We start from the raw sequence: 18,783 nt of genomic DNA on the forward strand, positions 1-18,783 counted from the left end.
CACCCCGGCCTCCCCCCGCGCCCGGCCCGGCATGGGCGCCGGCCCACGAGGCGCCTCGGCCTCCGCCGCCACTTTGCCGTCGCTGCCGCCGCCGCCGCCGGGGCCGCTGCCCGGAGCCCGGCCGGGGTGCCTGTAGGAAAGTGGGGGGCGAAGGGTGTGGGCGGCGGAGAGCGGACGGGCGCCCAGACCCGGACGGGGCCCTGGGGGTGGCGCTCGCGGATCCCCGGGGTCGGGGTCGGGGTCGGGGTCCGAGGCGCGCGCGGGGCAGCAGCCGGGCCGAGCACTGATCGCTGTTTTCCGCCCTCCCCTCCCCTCCCCTCCCCTCCCCTCCGCACCCTTCCCCACCCCGCCGCCCCCACCCCGCCGCTCCCCGCGCCTCGCCTCCCGCCCCCACCCCCGTCCGCCAGGCTGGAGGAGGGTTTAAAGCCAGGTGCGCCCAGCCCGCTCGCCATGTCCAGATCCGGGGACAGGACCTCCACCTTCGACCCCAGCCACAGCGACAACCTGCTGCACGGCCTCAACCTGCTGTGGCGCAAGCAGCTGTTTTGCGACGTGACCCTGACGGCCCAGGGCCAGCAGTTCCACTGCCACAAGGCCGTGCTGGCCTCCTGCTCGCAGTACTTCCGCTCGCTCTTCTCCAGCCCCCCGCCGCTCGGGGGAGGGGGCGTCGGCCAGGACGGCCTGGGGGCCCCCAAGGACCCGCCGCAGCCGCCGCAGCCGCACCCGCCGCAGCAGCCGCCGCCGCCGCCGCCGCAGGAGGAGCCCGGGACGCCCGCCTCCTCCCCCGACGACAAGCTGCTGACCAGCCCGCGGGCCATCAACAACCTGGTGCTGCAGGGCTGCTCGTCCGTCGGCCTGCGCCTGGTGCTCGAGTACCTCTACACGGCCAACGTGACCCTGTCCCTGGACACGGCGGAGGAGGTGCTGTCCGTCAGCAAGATCCTGCACATCCCGCAGGTCACCAAGCTCTGCGTGCAGTTCCTCAACGACCAGATCTCGGTGCAGAACTACAAGCAGGTGTGCCGGATCGCGGCGCTGCACGGCCTGGAGGAGACCAAGAAGCTGGCCAACAAGTACCTGGTGGAGGATGTGCTGCTGCTCAACTTCGAGGAGCTGCGCGCCCTGCTGGACGCGCTGCCGCCGCCCGTGGAGTCGGAGCTGGCGCTCTTCCAGATGTCCGTGCTGTGGCTGGAGCACGACCGCGAGGCCCGCATGCCGCACGCGCCCGACCTCATGAAGCGCCTCCGCTTCGCGCTCATCCCGGCCCCGGAGCTGGTGGAGCGCGTGCAGTCGGTGGACTTCATGCGCAGCGACCCCGTCTGCCAGAAGCTGCTGCTGGACGCCATGAACTACCACCTGATGCCCTTCCGGCAGCACTGCCGGCAGAGCCTGGCCAGCAGGTAGGCGACGACGAAGGGGAGAGCTGGGGGGGGGGGGGGGTGAGAGGCCGCAGGGAGGGGAGGGGAGGGGAGGGCGATGGGATATGGGATAGGGTGGAGGAGGGGCGGGGGAGCTGGGCCGGGGGCTCTGGCAGGCTCCAAACTCATGTAAACAAACAATCCAGACTGTGGGGAAAGTTGATGGCAGGGTCCCTGAAAGGTCCCCAGGCTCTGGGTAGCCAGGTTCCCAGCGCCCCCTGAGCGGGAAAGGTGGGACTCATGGAGCGAAATTGGCATGCAGGTGGGGCCAAAGGCCAGGGCAGTTAAAGTGCAGCCCTGGAGCCCTCTCCATCCAGCTGCACTTGAACTCAAATCAAAGTGAGTGGATGCTGCCTCGAGGAGTTCCCTCCAGCTTCATCTCTCCCCCTGCCCTGAGCCATCCGAAACACCTGGCAGCTGGGAGAGGCAGGCTCCCATCCTTCCATCAGGTGCTCAAGTGGTTTCCTGGTTTGGGGCGCCGTGGGGTCTGCTCCCTTAGGAGGTGAGAGCCCCCGAATGCTTTGCCTGTGAGGGTGGCTACTGGAAAGGCAGGCATCACATGCCCAGCAAACTTTTCTGTCTCCTGGGAAGCCTTTCCTTGTCACTTTCAAAGGAGAGCAGAGCCAGAGGTGTCAGGGTGTGTGTGGGTGGATCACACCCAGTGGCCCCCATCTCAAAGGGGAGGTCCTTGAAAATGGGGAGGAAGGGAGTAATCTGGCCCCAGGCAGGGCTGTGTGCCTGCCCAGGAGCCACAGGGAGCTGGGGATTGGTTGTTGTGGCTGTTCCTGCTCCTTGCAATCTGTCCCTGGTGTGTATTGCAAATCAGATTTCATGTCCAAGGGCAGAGAGAAAGGATGCCTTTTTACAGTGCTGCTGAGATGAAAACAAACCAAAAAGAAAATACTGTAGGATCTGACAATCGTGTTTTACTGGCTCCTTTTTTAAAACCCTTTTTAATGAGCCCAAGACTAAGGATGCTTCCTTTTTTTTCAAAAAGAAGCAGCAGTATCTGTTCAGTTTCCCATGATGGAACCTCACGATCCCAGACGCCAGGCTACCCCAGCCTAACCCACGGAGGTGTTACATCAGGAAAGGCGGGGTTCAGGTGCCCATCCTGGCACTTTCCCTTTCCGGAGGATGTCCGAGGGGCTGGGCCCACTCTGTGCAGCCTTGTGGAACTCGCTGTTTATTTTTCCCGTCATGGTGTTTCTGCCAGACCCCAGTGGCTAAAGTTTTAAGACATGGAAGGTATTCTCTGCAGTTGCTCAGGCAGCCCTGGTGCTCGGGTGAGGCCCACGGGAGGCACGGAAAACCTTGGAGTTAGGAACCTTGTCAGTTGATTTTTCTCATATTATTAACTCATATTTGTGAGATGAGTTAATAATCTGGGGTGGCAAAAGATGACAGTAAGACAATAACACAAGCAGGAATGCAAACCCCTATGTGCTTAAGCAGCGAACACAGCATCCAAGTGAGAAGACAACGATGAAATGTACATTTATTTTGTAGGAGTTTTTCATGTGTTTAAAGATCAAAATGGTGAGCTTTAGCGTGATGGGCAAATGGCATCGCACAATGGGCACTGGTGATTAATATTCTATTATTTAACCTTTATCCTGCCAGCATACTTAATTTAGCATACACATATAGATTCAAGACTCACACAACACAGTTGTAGTCCTGAATGTACATGTACCCATATTTTTAAAAATATGTACTATCTAGTATGAATTCAGAAAGCCAGAAGGATAATAAAATTAAGAGTTAACTTGTTCTAAGAGTAATTTTTGGAAATGAGCTTTATACATTTGGTCCAATCAATCATTTCTGAGGCCCTCCATGCACTTGTATGGAATAAGTATGTCCCAGGAGTCAGTGTTACAAGGGCGGACTTTCAAAATGCAAAGTCACATTTGCCACCTTCGTCTGGCTGCAGCACGCCAGCCGGGCCTGCCGGCTCTGTCCTGGCGGATGGCTGCACTACCAGGCTGCCGGCTCCATGGTGACACCTCCCAGCTTCACTGGGCCATGTCATTTGAAGGATCTGTGGTGGTGTCTGACCCCCGAATGCTTACAAGTGTCATGGATGCTGCAAGAATCTAATCCTCTGCACAGTGAAAAACTGTATTTTCCTTTCAAAGAGAAAGATACAGAAAATAGTTCATGGGAATCTATTGTTGATCTCAAAGAAACATAATTGAGATTCTGTTACATTATTGCTAACTATAGCATGTTAATTTTAGGGACTAATGGCATTATTCTAATTTTAATTCACAAAAAGAATGTACGGATAAGCATCAAGTTACTAACTTTAATGTAGAAAATGCTGTGACTTGCAGCCAATAGCATTACATCAGCCCATTTATTATAGTATCAGCATAATATGAAAATGTTCTTTTGGCCTATGTGTGGTTTAACAGGGAGGGAAATGCGTTAAACCATTGTTTTTGCAATTGCATCACTTTTATTGAAGACAATTGAATGGGAGGGCATCCATTGTATTTATTTTTTTGTTCACCTGTAGTTCTTAAAGTCTAAATAGTTCCCCAAATTCAGAGGAGGTGGAAAATTAAAATTGACCAGTCTGTTGAAATAAGAACAAAATAGAATAACTTCAAAGAGAATTTACTTGTTAAGAATATGTTATCTATAGAAAATAGGTCTATTAATATAACAAAATTTAAACATGTTTGTAAATATTAAGTAATTCTGCATTTTTATTAAGTCTAGAAAAATAAAGCAACCCAAGCATAAAGAATTTATAAATAACCAAATTAACTTTTAATTTTTGCTCTCGTTGCTTTGTTTTTTGAGTGTGTTATTTATGTTCAGATTCATATTTTATTGTAGCAAACTAAGCATTTAGGGTAATAAGTTTAAAAAGAAGAGCTTTACTTTCTTATATTCAAATGTATACATAACTAATTTAAGACAAGACGTGAGTAGACAAAAATTAAAATATTTTGAAGTCCTCTTTCTTCATTATTTTTGTTTTGTTTTCTTGTAAGAAATATAAAACTTAAGAAAGAAGTTCTTGAAAAGTTTTGGAAAAGTCATTATTAAAGATTTCTAAAGCATAAAAATTTATTTTAGTAAAGGGACATGACATGCAATGCGTAGAACATTAAAAAGTAAACAATAGGAGACTTATAATCTAAGTTTATCTTAAGCAACCCAAAATTTCTTTTTTATTTTGATTTCTTACATTTTAAGGCAGAATTTAGTCATTGTCCCAAATAAATCAAATTGGACTGGATTAATTAATTTCTCTTTTGCATTTTCATTGCACCTCCCACAATGGGAGAGTTAAATAAATGCCAATTAAAAGTTGAAGGAATAAGGTTATAGAATTAAAAAGCCTCAGCATTGCACTTCACCAATATCTTCCTCAATGGACGTTACTATTGTACATGACAAAAGGCCATCGAACCTCCCCCAGAAACACCTGTAGTGGAAATGCATTCATGGGAATGATCACATTTTTTAAACATTTGACCACCAGGCGTTGCAGTCCCGTGTAGAGTTCTGTATTCGTGTATAGTTTTCAAGACATTATGTTTTATAGCAGGTAGAAGACTACCCTATAAAGATTCCACTTTCTACAAAACATAGTCTGTTCAAAGATTTCACATAGATGAATGTAAACATGAGACATGCTAATTACCCATTTGCTACAATGACCTGCAATGATTAAAAAGCTGTTAGATTTTCTCATCCACAGTGTTGATTCCTGGCTTGGTGTTCAGGAAGTGTTTCTCTAACTGCGAGGCACCGTTTTCTATTGGCTCTCTTTCTCAGAACTGATCACAACCTTAACACAACAAACTAAGCTTGTAACCGTGCATTCCCCAAAGTGTTCCTCCCCTTTATACCAATTTGATATCCCCAGATTGGCAGTTGTTAAGTAGTTAGCTTTTGTATCAGAATTAACTCAACCATTCAGAATACAATTTGTTTATTATCTGAAACAGGACCATTGATTGCAAAATTATACCACTGGTTTGGGAGACAAATAGTTATTTCTTCCAGTCAAAAAGCAATTAGAGTAGATATTAATGCATGTTATTGGCTTAGAGTGTGTGCTGACAAAAGTGGACACGTTCACGTTTTACTTCTTGCTTATCTTTTTTCCCATATTTAGAAACATGATGAGGTTTACTTATGATCTTAGCTAATTTCTAAGTATCTCCATTTTCTTGACATAAACATGCAGTAAAAAATGTTTATTTATAACAGCTACTTCATACCAGGTTACATGTTAATTTATCTAATGCTCATAATAGCCGTAAGTGATGGGTACCATCATTAGCCTCATTTTATAGATGGGAGACTGATGCACAGAGAAGGTAAGCATTTTGCTGAGGGTTGCACAGCTGGTGGGTGACGGAGCCCGTCTGAGCCCAGGTAGTGTGGCCTTTGTGTCTGTGTCTCATCCAGGGTGTTCTGCTTCTGCCGTGAGCCTCTCTATGCTAGGATATGATCTGGTGGTTGTTCTTAGAGTTATACATAGACTAGACTTTCTTTTCAAAAAGAAACTTGTGAGGGTTGAATATTAATGTATCTGACTTTAAAAGAAGTTGAGAGGAATTGTTCTAGGCCTGAGGCCTGCATCTCCCCCCCCCCACCCCCCCATAAAAGGCCAAATAGTAATTATTTTTGGCTTGTGGGGTGGGAGGTGGAGCAAGTTGAAACTTCTCCACTCTTTCCCTGTAGCACAAAAAGAGCCATGGACAACCCATTAATGAACAAGCATGGCTGGGTGACAGTAACATGTCATTTATAGACAAGAAATTTCATGTTTCACATGTCATGACATATTATTATTCCCCTTTTGATTTTTTCAACCATTTATGAATGTAAAACCCATGCTGTCTGCGTGGGCTGCATAGAAACAGGAGGTAGGCTGGAGTTTTTCTGTGAGTCACAGTTGGCCAACCCCCGTTCTGGGCACTAGGGAGCCATCACTAAACAAAATGGACCCAAAATTTTGTCCTCATTCTAGTGGGAAGGGTCCCATTGGTCTTTCTCCTTCCGCTCGGAGATAATGTCAGTCTACATAAATCTACCATGCTAAGTTAAAATTTCAACTTCCCATAGTAAGGCTTAAGAATTTCAATAGTGATTCCAGGGAGGTAAATAGTAATTAATTAAAACAGTGACTGAGGTGCTCATTTTTTTCAAACATAGATGCTTAGATATTGAACCAACTACCATAGATTGGTCAGTATTCAGAAGAGGGTTACATCGTATTCCTATGGTATTTTAATAACTTCTAGTTGGAAATTCAGGGACATTTAACCCACTGCTTCCTGAGATGGACATGCATATATATATTCAGCCAACTCATCTAGGCATATAAGTGAGCACGTGAACAATTATTTTTCTAAATACCAACCCGTATGTCCCGCTGCTCTGAATATTTGTAATCAAAGCACTTAACTCACCATCTGACCTTGATCCAAAAATATGAGTTCCAGATGAAACGGCGTTTGTCTTACACACAACTGAGGTCAGCATTTGGGGTCTAGCTCAGTTTAGTGTGAGAGAAGAGCCCGACTTCTTCCCCACTGGCCCACCATGCTTAGCTATCAGTTCCGAGGTGAAGGGGCTAAATTATGGGGTTGCTGAGATTTGTCCCTATGATAGGGACTTACTGAAAAACAGGGTGGGCCAACATATTTTTCATACATCTATGAAAATAAGAACTTTTTGTTTAACCATGCAAAGATGGCTGTGGAAGCAAAACAAACTAAAACAAAGCCTTAATACTTGGATTTGAACCCAGAAGCCCCTGCCCCCAGACTTCTGTGCCCTGAAGTACCAGTGACATCAGCCTCGTTTCCATGGGGACCATGGAGAGCTAAGCATGTGAGTGATCCGTACAGGTGATGAATACAACAGGTGGCAGCCAGAAGGACCAAAACACCTGTATACTTTAATAACACAAAGCAAGACCCTTCTAATTGGAAATTTATTCTGTTTATGTGTTGTTTCAAGAAAATCACTTGAACAATTGTTGTGCCATAAATGTTTATGCCTTCTGTTGTTCATTTAGAATTTCAGAAAATATATGTATTGCAATGTCCTTTCCATTCACTTCCAAGATGGTTCATGAGGCATGAATTAGTACTGCTGAGTGCTTTAAGCAGACAAACAAACAAAACAACAAACATGTAATGAAATGGGCGGGAGCGTGAGTTAACTGGGGAAAGGACTCTCAGTTGTAACGGATGATACAGTGAGTATGTCCGTTTTACTGTAAACATCAGAAGGGCTTACATATTCACAATTAATATTAGTGAACATAGGTTTCGAACCATTTGCAACATGAAAAGCAGAAAGGTACTAGACTAAACCTACAATAGTAAGAACAATGAAAATAGCAACTACTTATGATGCGAAGAAAGAAAACAAATCACAGGGAAGTGAAAGGGAAGAAAAACAAGGAGGAAGGAAAATGCAAGAAAACATGGGAAGTCAAAGAAATGATGAAGAGATGTGTCAATGTGGATTCATCAGTGGTAGCAAAAGCCCCACTCCGGGGGGTGTTGAGGTGATGCATGGGTGGGATGCATATGGGAAGTCTCTGTGCTATCCTCTCAGTTTTGCTGTGAATCTAAAACTGCTCTAAAAAAAATAAAGTCTTTAAAAAGTAAATTAACATCATTAAAAAAGGAGAGAGAGATAAGCCGTCTGAAAAAGAAAGAGAAAAAAAGCTAGCAGCAGAGAAGGATGGGCAAGGAAATTCTAGAACGTGGAGAGCAGCTGTTCAATATTTGTTGGACAAATAATTACAAATTTAGAAGCATTTAAATCACTGCACACCCACCTTATATAATTTACAGAGTGAAGCATGGAGTTCCATTAAAAAGCGAAAAATTCAGTCCTCAAAAAAAAAAAAAATAAGTGTTTCCAAAAGAAAAAAGGTCAATTGTGGTAACTTCACTCCTCTAATCTGATTCAGTTCGATAATTACATGTGTGTAATCTAGGTCCATCAAGATGTGTAATAAAAAGCTCTTTGCTGTTGTGCTAAATGCAGGCTTTTCGGAAGTGTCAGGGTTCAAAGGGCACAGCCCGTTGTGCCAGCGGAGGAGAGGAAACGTTACTGCGTTCTTTGCAACAATCTGAATTCCCAGCGGAACTGGAACTGACAGCAGACTGAGAAGCAAGGGGCTGCCCCTCCGCCACCTGGACCCCGTGCCCATGACCCTGCCACGCCCACCAATGCACTGCATTTACCACTGACAGCAAGTTCTGCTATGGAGTAGCCCCAGCTTTGTACTGAGCAGATGTCATGCTCCAAGCTCTGTGCTAAGTGCTGAGATACAGAGTGGAATAAGACAGACGCGTTCCTGACTTCATGTAGTTTATAGTATAAGGAAAAAGAGGAAATAATTACTCAGGTGCCCTGTGCTGGGAGGCCGGGTATCAGGGCTGCAACCGTGTCCCAGTGGCCAAGAAGGTTGTCTACGGAAGAGGCTAAGATGAGCCTTGGAGGATTCCATCGCCAGGCGGGGTCGGAGGGGCAGGGGGGTGGGGGGGGGGGGCAAAAGCATTGCTGAGGGGCCAGCACCTGCCTGAGCATCTAGCACAGCGGTTCTCAACCTGTGGGTCGCGACCCCTTTGGCGGTCGAACGACCCTTCACAGGGGTCGCCTAAGACCATCCTGCATATCAGATATTTACATGACGATTCATCACAGTAGCAACATTACAGTGATGAAGTAGCCACGAAAATAATTTTATGGTTGGGTCACAGCATGAGGAACTGAATTTAAAGGGCCAGAGGCTTGAGAACCACTGATCTAGCAGAAGAGAGTTCGGTGCCTTCCAGGAACCAAGAGAAGGTGCCGGTGGCTAGAGATTGTGCAGGCAGTGTGGTCCGGATCAGGGAGGAGGCTGTAGGCTCCGCTCAGGATTAGCTAAGCCAGGGGTGATTCCGCAGTGCAGCCCCGCGTGTGTCCTACCTGGACTGTGGTGGGAACACTGCTGCCTTCGCAGCCATAACCCTACAGGCCTGTTCTGCCTCCGCGGGAGCTGAGTCCCACGTCAGCAAAATGGGTTGATAAGTGTAGTTATAACAAACCGGCGTCTTGGGAACGATCAGCCGAGATGAGGAAAAGAGCTATATAAACAGGAAATGCTCTTTGAAATTCAGTGATTGTCGGTGCCAGGAGATACATTAAGCAGAATGTACCTGGATACACGCTGGCCCAGCAGGAGAACCCTCGGACATGTCTGTGGCCCACAGACGGCACAGAATTAATTCGTCGGGAACTTTTAACACAAGGAGAATGCGGTCAAGGGACCCTGAAGGTGAACGCAAGGGCATCAGGAGGAAGTGGGGAAACCAGCATTTCTGCTTGCCCTCTGCAGTGTTCATTCCTGAGAGGGGGAACGGTGGCCTTTTTAGCTACAGAAGTCTTCCCGTGCTGGCTTTCCCTCCTCCTTTTCACCCCATGAACTCGAGCTCAGAGGCCTCCCTTTCTGCTGCTCCCAGAGCCGCCCTCCCACACTCCCGGGCCGGCTCTCGGCTCCCAGCGCGCCGCCTGCCTGCGAGGCCTGGTCCATTGCACCTGCGCGGGGACTGGAACTTCCAGCTCAGCTGGGCCACCGTATGGAGACTGGCTCACTGGAGGCCACAGGGAAGTGAACTGGAGAATTGCCGGCGGTTTCACTTCCCCGCCTTATGTGCCTCCAGGTGCCTCTGAGACAGGCGAGGCCAGTGAGATGGAGAAGAGGAGGAAGGGAGAAAGCGCCAGGGTTAGAGAATGAAAGAAGGAAGAGTCCTTTATGGAGAGGCATTGTTGGAACATGTGGATAGGTGTGTGTGTGTGTGTGTGTGTGTGTGTGTGTGTCCGCAGTCAGCATGCATAGTATTGGGTTCCAGCTTTAAATTTTCTGCCCAGTGACTCTGAGGTGTGTGTGTGTGTGTGTGTGTGTGTGTGTGTGTGTGTGTGTGTGTTTAATCAGATAAAGGTCTATTTTGTATGTGAAGATGGGGATGGGACAGTCAATTTTATGTTCTGGCACCGAGTGAGGAATCGTTGGGTTTGGAAGAGCAATTTTTTGCCCAAAGAGAAAATAGTCACATTTATAAATCCTGCTCAGAACAAAGCAGCAGACCACGGTCTGGTCCTGGTTTTTAGCACCCCTTCAGCTGACCCCACCAGAACTTCATGGGCAAAGGAAAAGGGAGAGGAGAGGGGATGTATAACTGTGAGTCAGAGAGGGAAACTTTGAAGGGAAAATGTAATGCTTTAAAGATGCACAGTAGGCCCTCAGCACTTTCTATCTCATATGCATTAACAAGGGTTCAGTGACACTGTGAGGGATCCCAGCCAACACTGGTGTATTACAGAGGCAGAAGTGTGTGCCTCAGAGCACAGACCAATTTGGTGGATTGGTTACTATGACAACTGTACCACTACTGTCAGTGGCAATTCCTGTAGTCTCCCTGTCATAAGGTTTTCACAAGTGTTCACTCTAGAATGACGTTTGTAGGTAGGCACTGCAAAGAAAAGCTAGGAAATATAGATATGGATGAGGATAGATACCGATGTAGATGTAGAGATAGAAATAGAGATAGATAGATGAATGAGAGAAAATATGGCATAACAGGAGGTACAAATAGAAAGATTATGTTAAAATGCAAATATCTTAAATAGGTCTATTGCATAGTAATTAAGACCTAAAAGTCAGACAGATGCAGGTCAAACCCCACCCTGACCACTTATGAACTGGCTTTCGCTTGGTAATTCTCATGACTTATTTTCAGATTGCTTATCTATAAAATGTACATAACAATACCCATTTCATTAGGGCACTTCGGACTATTGGGAGAATATGTGTATAACAGAACATAGTGTCTGGCTGTGAATACTTAATAGCTTTTATTTTTATAGGCGTAGTTCTATTTATATCTAATTGCCTTTCTATTTGCCTGTTAAGACTTCTAATTCCATAGCACGCGTTCCTCCTAGAGCTGAATTCTCACAGCCTGAGTTCCCTGGGCTGCTCTGAACAGATAGTGTTTCTGCTGACAGTATCCCTTCTACCCACCTTGGTCCGAGCTACGGAGCTGGGACCAGTCCCGCAGCCTGGTCCATCTGCTTCATCTGTCCATGTGAGCAACTGGAAAGGTTGGAAAGACTGTGGTGGATTCGTATGAAACATTTCATTGAGCTGTAACTTACATATCATTCAATTCACCCATTTAAAGAGTAAAATCCGATGGTTTTAATATATTCACAGAGTTGTGCAGCCATCCCCACAATTAATTGTAGACCATTTTACCACCCCCAAAAGACCCCATACCTGTTAGCAATCAGCCTCCATTCCTCCCACCCCCAACCCCCTCAGCCTAGGCAACCACTAGCCTACTCTCTGTCTCCATAGACCCATGGATTTGCTTATTCTGGACATTTTATATAAATGGAATCATACATTATGTGGTGTTCTGTCTGGCTTCTTTCATGTAGCATAATGTTGTTCAAGTCCATCCATGTTGTAACATGTAGTACTTCATTCCTTTTTATGGCTAAACAGTATTCCATTGTATGGATAGACCACATTTTAGTCATTCATTGGTTAATTGACATTTGTATAAAATAATGGTTGGGTCACAACGAAGCTCTGTGCTAGGTGGTGAGATACAGAGTGGAATAAGACAGACGTGTTCCTGACTTCATGTAATTATTTCCTCTTTTTCCACATTTGTTATAAAATTTTTTCCTGATGGGCAAAAAGTTGCCACTTTTTGCTATTATAAATAATGCTGCCATGAGCATTCATAAGTGTACAAGTTTCTGCATGGACATATGCTTTCATTTCTCTTGGGCATAGACCTAGGAGAGGAATTGCTGGGTCATGCATTATTCGGTTGACATTGGACACATGTTGGACCCTTTGAGGAACTGTCAGATTATTTTCCAAAGCAGCCCCACCATTTGGCATTCTCACCAGCAGTATATAATGGTTCGCATTTCGCCATATCCTCACCAACACTTGCTATCAGTCTTTTTGACTGTAGCCATTCTAGTGGGTATGAAGTTAACTCTCATTGTGGTTGGCATGTCACTAGTGGCTGATGTTGTTGAGAGCATCTCTTCATGTGCTTATTGGCCACTTGTACTTTTTTTCAATGTCTAGTCAAATTCTTTGGTCATTTTTTGGTTGTTGTTTTTTTTTTCTTATTGAAGTGGTGAGAGTCCTTCAAGCAAGTTTAGTAGGGCTTATTGTGGTTCCTAGATCACAGCTGGCCCACCTTCTGTAGAAATTACGGGTTCTATTTGACAAAAGTGAAAAGAAAATGCACTCAGATGGACAGTGGAAAATTCTCGGATACTTCTAATTGGCACATGTGTCTAGTATTTTAAAATCTTGGTGTTTGGTGGTTGATGTTGGTGTCATTTGTTTTCTTCGTGTGACTGTGTGGGCCTTATGTTGACTTAAGCATGATATTTCTTAAGCGATGGCGTGGACTTGGTTTAGCAAATATTTTACTGAAAGAAAAAACATCATTACTAAAATTATTTGCTTACATTTTCTTATAGGCACATAAGGAATTTTTTATTCAAACTATATTTATACAATGATGTTTTTAGAAATATGAGTTAAAATTCTTTGACTGCCAAGACAGTGATAACTCATAAGATCCACTGCAGAAGAAGAATATGTGTGTTTTTTTTTAAAAAAGGCAAACTTACAAACCAGACACTCTCAGTTGAAAGAGAATAACGGTTCCTTATGGGATCAGCAGGAAACAGCCAGCCTGGGATTGTCAGTGGTCGTTGAGATTCAACTGAGGGCTTCACTTCATATGTCGCCCAGGTGTTCCTGACATGGAAAAGTTAGTCATGATAATAACTCATTCGGTTTCATCTTCCTTTGTTACAGTCTCCTTGCAATTCTCCTTAGCAACCAAAAAATATGTGCAGCTCTTGCTAAGAAATTTCTTTTACCAATCTTAGTAGGCAGGTACTATTACTTCACTAACTGTTCCTTTGAGTGTATAGATATGGAAGAATACTTAGCAAACTTATTTCCAAGCTTAATGTTTATGCGTCTGGACGGAACAATTTCTATATTGATTATGAACATCTTTGAACAATCAAAGTCTGGATTTCTCTTAAAAGATTTACTTTTCTATAACAAAGATGACTTTGGGCCGCCATCATAGATCTGAGTGCAAAAATGGTAGGAATTTGAACAAGGATTTCTTTATCTGGATATTCAAGAGGTCAAAATGTTATCAAAGGTATCTGATAATTTTATGCCCGGGCGGTGTGGCTCAGTGGTTGAGCATTGACCTATGAACCAGGAGATCACGGTTTGATTCCCGGTCAGGGCACATAATCAGGTTGCAGGCTCCATCCCCAGTGTGAGGTGTGCAGGAGGCAGCCCATCAATGATTCTCATCGCTGATGTTTCTGTCTCTCTCTCCCTCTCCCTCTCCCTCTCTCTTCCTCTCTGAAATCAATAAAAATAAATAAATAAGGTATCTGATAATTTTGTAGTTTTTAGTATACACTACCAGGAGAGCCCAAGAAAGCAGATAACCTCTCTAAATTGGTCATGTGTGTGTGTGTGTGTGTGTGTGTGTGTGTGTGTGTAGAAGGCAAGCATCTTCCTCTTCTGTCGGAAGTCTCGATCCCATAGAGAAGGTACCCCATTCTAGGCAGTCACTTCAGAACTCCTGGAAGCCTACCAAACTTCAGCTGTCACTCATTTTTATGTTCAAAATTTGGAAAGAGAAAAAGCAGACAAAGCAAAACTGAACTATTAACCACCACTTAAATGCACTCAAATAAATTCAAGGCTTGCACTTTCTCCAGGTGGGAAGCAGCCGGCCTACCCAGCAGCAAGTAGTGCAAGTACAATCCATTCCACAGGGAATGCACAGAGGCGCCTGGATGGGAGGGAGCCCCCCAGCCCCCACCAGCCTTGTCCCACTGAGAGCCCAGGTCCCAGGAAGCAATCGTCTTATTGACCTGGAGAGAAGAACCTCACCCCAGAAAGATGTTTCTGGAGAATTGCCTCGCACTTTTTATGACAAGGAAACTTTAGAGTCTCGGAGCATAAGAAACACTGAAAATTCCTGGAAGCAGGAAGAGATTTATGGCTGTAGCTTTGGAGACACTAATTAAAGTCTGCCACACAAGCTTATGCAAAACGCTTCTCTCCATTTAGCCGTGTCTGTGCTGACTCCTCCGCGCTGCCCTTCCTCCATCGGACCATTGCTCTCGTTAGCGTTTCCCGCAGGTGGACAGTGGCTGGGCACCACACAGCAAGCGGGTCAGGAGCCTGCTCCCATATTCCCAGTTCTCATGACAGAGGCAGTGGTAGGCTGCTTTCCCGTGTAATGCTGTGTAGTGGAAACTAGGAGGCCCCTCTCTCAAGGCGCCCTGCAGGTTCCACCATAGAGGGCTCCTTCTCCAGTGGCAATTCCCCAAAGTGGCTGTGAGACTCGCTGGCCTTTTTCCGCCCTACGTTCTTGTCGCTTCTGCCCTACGTTTCTTGTCGGCTGGATAGCTTTGGTAAGCAGGGCTGCAGTCGTCAGCCTGAGCTGCCATAGTGGAATAACACAGACTGGGGGGCCTGAACAGCAGAAGCTGGTTTTGTCATAGCTCTGGAGGCTTGGAGTCACAGTGCCACCAGAGTTGGTTTCTGGTGATGCCTCTCTTCCTGGCTTGCAGACAGCCTCATTCCCCCTCTGTCCTCCCATGGCCTCATCTCTGTGTGCTCAGGGAGGGAAGAAGGAAGGGAGAGAGGGAGAGAGAGAGAGAGAGAGAGAGAGAGAGAGAGAGAGAGAGAGAGAGAGATCCAGTGTCTCTTACTCTTCTTATAAGGACTCTAGTCCTTATAAGAGCCCATCCTATAACCTCATTTAACCTTAATAGCCTCCTAGTGGCCCTGTCTCTATGACTATGAGAACATAGTCATTTCAGGGGTTTAAGGCTTCAACATGTAAATTGGGAGGAGACACAATTCAATTCATAACAAGGGTCAAGAATAGGACACAAGGAATTAGAAAATAAGTTAGGGAAATTAACTAAGATGTTACTTTTCAACTGGACTTATACAGGCAGTTGAGCAATTATCCAAGTCAGCAACATATCAATAGCTCCTCAGGTAACACAAACTGGGAAGAGAAAGAAAACACAGGCCTGTTCCCTGGGCCCCGGAGAATCGTGCCTAACTCAGTCATTCTCTTAAGGATCAGCCATAGAGCTTTTTTTTTTTTCCAATAAAACAGATCTTCCCCGGCCCTACCCTAGAGATTCTAAATAAATGGACCTGTAATGTGTGCCCAGAAACCTGCGTATTTAGCTACATCCTAGCAGGTTTTGCTGCCGGTGGTTTTTAAACCACACTTTGAAAATCCTGGGACTAAACAAACGATGGCTTGTTTTCCAATTTGCTACATATCAATAGAAGAGGAGGGAAAACACTGACTTCTGAAAGATAAGTTTGAAGAAAATTGGTTATAAAATTAAAAGAAATATGATTAACTGACATGAAGAAAAAAAGAGAAATGAGACATTGGGAAAGTGATGGGAATTTCCAGACTCTAGGGATTTACTTCCCGATGATGGAATTTGGGTACCTAGAGAATTTTCAGGACGATTCAAGCCGCACAATATTGGGGTCACAATTCAGCTTCAGAGAATGCAGTGAATTTCCCCAGAGTAATTGGTTTCCGCCTGTCCACGAGCTGATCATGGGACGGATGCTGTCACGGATTGGCTGGGGGTGTGGGGCTTGGAGGCCCCCACACACGTCCCTTGGGGTGATGGGTATTGGAGGTTATCCTAGAGCCTGCAGAGCCCTGGAGCCCAGGTTTCCATCGGCACTGAGCCCCTCGGGGTGGTGAAGCAGCAAGGAACAGGGAACAGAGAGAACTAGCCCCCCCCCCACCCCCCCACCCCCCCCCCCCGGAGGGAGAGGCAAAGGGGAGGAGGAGAGCTTCTTATCCCTCCCCCAGCAGCAGGGTGTCCCTGAGCAGGATCCCACAAGCCACACCTCATTGTCTCCACCGCACACACACCCCAGCCCTGCCTCAGTCCCTCGTTGCTTATCTACCCAAAATAAGTAGCCTTCCTCGTTGATCCTAACCCCAGGATGATTCCAGAGACGACTTCTTCCCCTAAAAACAAACCCTGGCCCATTTAGAAGCTGTGGGCTGAAACTCCCTTTTCTTGAAGACAGGCACCTATTTGTTGCCACGAATATTCCCAGAGCAGCCTGGAGTCATAGATCCGGTTACTGACTAACTTTCCTCGCTGTGTCCCTGCAGGGCCCCTCCTGCAGTGACTCCCCAACCGGAAACAGCCTGCGTGCAGGGGCCGGCTGAGTTCCTCAGAACCTGCCTCCTGGTTTCCCCACCAGAAATCTCTCCCCGGAGTCAGAGGAGTGGATAGAACCCGTCTCCAGATCATGGGGATGGGATCTGGCCTGGCTTCCCGTCAGCATCGGCATCCTGAATGGCTGAACTGCTTTCTTTGGACCGTGGCTTTGTAAACACTCATTTTTACTGTTATGTCCTACACACGAGGCAAGTCCTTTTGAGGGATGTGATAGCCTAGACTTGACCTTTCGACATCATTCTGTCTTCCTGTCTTTCTGCGTCTTTTCTTGTGCAGCAGGGACCGAGGTTTCCTTAGGTCAGGAAGTCACTCGTCTCTTCCAAAAGCAGCCAGATGGGAGGCAGAGAGAGGAGCCTCGGTAATGAGGTTGGTTCTCAGGAGGCAGCAGAGTCTAATCACTGGGCTTTACTGGGAGGTGACTGCCGACATCACTTAGGAGTTCATCCCTAACTTGGGAGGGATGCCGTGTCTCCTCTGGTCGCTAGGTGACAGGGCTGGGATGGCTCCTTCCGACAGGCTGCACGGAACCTCTTGACCCTCTTGAACAGGAGAAGGGCTTGCTCCCGTCACACAGACATGACTGGTCCCCGCCAGCGGGGTGGGCAGCAGGCTTACGTGCTCCCGAGCAGTGAGACCCTGCGTCCCACTTGCAGGAGGATTAGTCCAAGAGGTAATACTCACCACACAGCTTCCTCCCGGGGTTGGGGGAGGATTAGAGAGATGCTATTTCCACGGCAATTTATGCTCGTCAGAAGAAAGGCGCTAAGTACTAGGTATTAGAATTAGGGATTATATAGGCAATCAAGCAAAGAGGATATTCAACTGCTTTGTAGCTACTAAAGGAAGTTTTCACCTGGGAGGAGGGGCAGGAGGGCAATGCAGGGAGTATGACGTTGGCTGGGTGCCATTGTCCCTCATGAAGCGTAGGACCAGAAATGAAGTGTGAAGGGCTTTGTCCAACATCAAGATAGTCCTGCTCTGGCCCTTGAGACTTATGGTCTAAGTCTTGGGAAAACTTACATGTCATAGATGAAGGCTATTTTGTCATTTCTGTCTCTGCCATCATTAGCCAGTCTACAGATATGGCGTCCAGAGGAACGTAGCAAAAACGTAGGTGAACTGCATACGTATGCTGGAGGACACAGTAATATCCTGGAATTAGTATATGTCAGGGAAGACCCCGGTGTGCTACGGGGGTTGGGGTGAAGAGCGCTGGGGCAGAAGATGGTTAATTATTACAATATGCAAAGCTGCAGTCAGTAAAGATGTGGATCTCGTAGTCAAACATGTAAGTGGCAGAGTTGGAATTAACGAGGGTTTCAGAGGTTCAGATTTTAAAATCCTGGTTTATTGCAGTGAGCCCTGCACTACGGTTTACCTCCCACTGGTAGGTTGTGAGACAATTTCACATGGTACACGAGAAGCCATTTTTTAAATTTATTTTAATAGTTAGGTATTACTATATTTTCCTGTATTACTAGGCTTTCACATGCACTAGAAATAAAACACAAGTAACCCAGGAGGCCCATGATTCATAAATAAAATTGCTCAGAACAGTGATTCTCAGTGCAGTTGCCCATGAGAATCACACAGAAAGCTTTTTGCAAAACCCACCAATGACCGGGCTCACCCGCCATCATTAAATCAGGACTTCTGACAGCTGTCCTTATCCTGGATACATTTCATAAGGGTTCTCCCAGGTGACTCTAAAGAGCAGCCAGTGGTGGGAACCACACGGATGGACTGGGATTAATCTTTTCTAAAGTGAGCAATTTTAAATAAGATATTAAGTAATATCATAATACGTGGATATGGCTAATATCACAAAGGTCCTATAGCGTGCTAATAACGGAGATTTGGTAAACTTTCTTCTATCAGGAGTAGCTCCCATTCATCCTAGGAAACAACTCTGATCCTGAAGAACAAAGAGAAAAACAGAGCTATCCAATAAGAACAAGGGATGTGGAGCCTGGCAACAGCAGGCTGTCATGTAGGG

At 46.4% G+C, this 18,783-nt stretch overlaps 1 protein-coding gene across 1 annotated transcript in view; it reads left to right on the forward strand.

Moving 5' to 3' along the window:
* Positions 1 to 450: 450 nt before the first annotated feature.
* Positions 451 to 18,783, forward strand: part of KLHL14 (kelch like family member 14) — a gene marked incomplete at its 5' end in the record, with an annotated part of 94,874 nt that continues 76,541 nt past the window's right edge. The window contains one exon of the mRNA XM_081097939.1: positions 451 to 1,400. Coding sequence (XP_080954065.1) covers positions 451 to 1,400 — 950 coding nt within the window. The remainder of the gene's footprint in view (positions 1,401 to 18,783) is intronic.

This window comes from Myotis nattereri (assembly GCF_964212035.1).
Source record: "Myotis nattereri genome assembly, chromosome: 8".
NCBI lineage: Eukaryota > Metazoa > Chordata > Mammalia > Chiroptera > Vespertilionidae > Myotis > Myotis nattereri.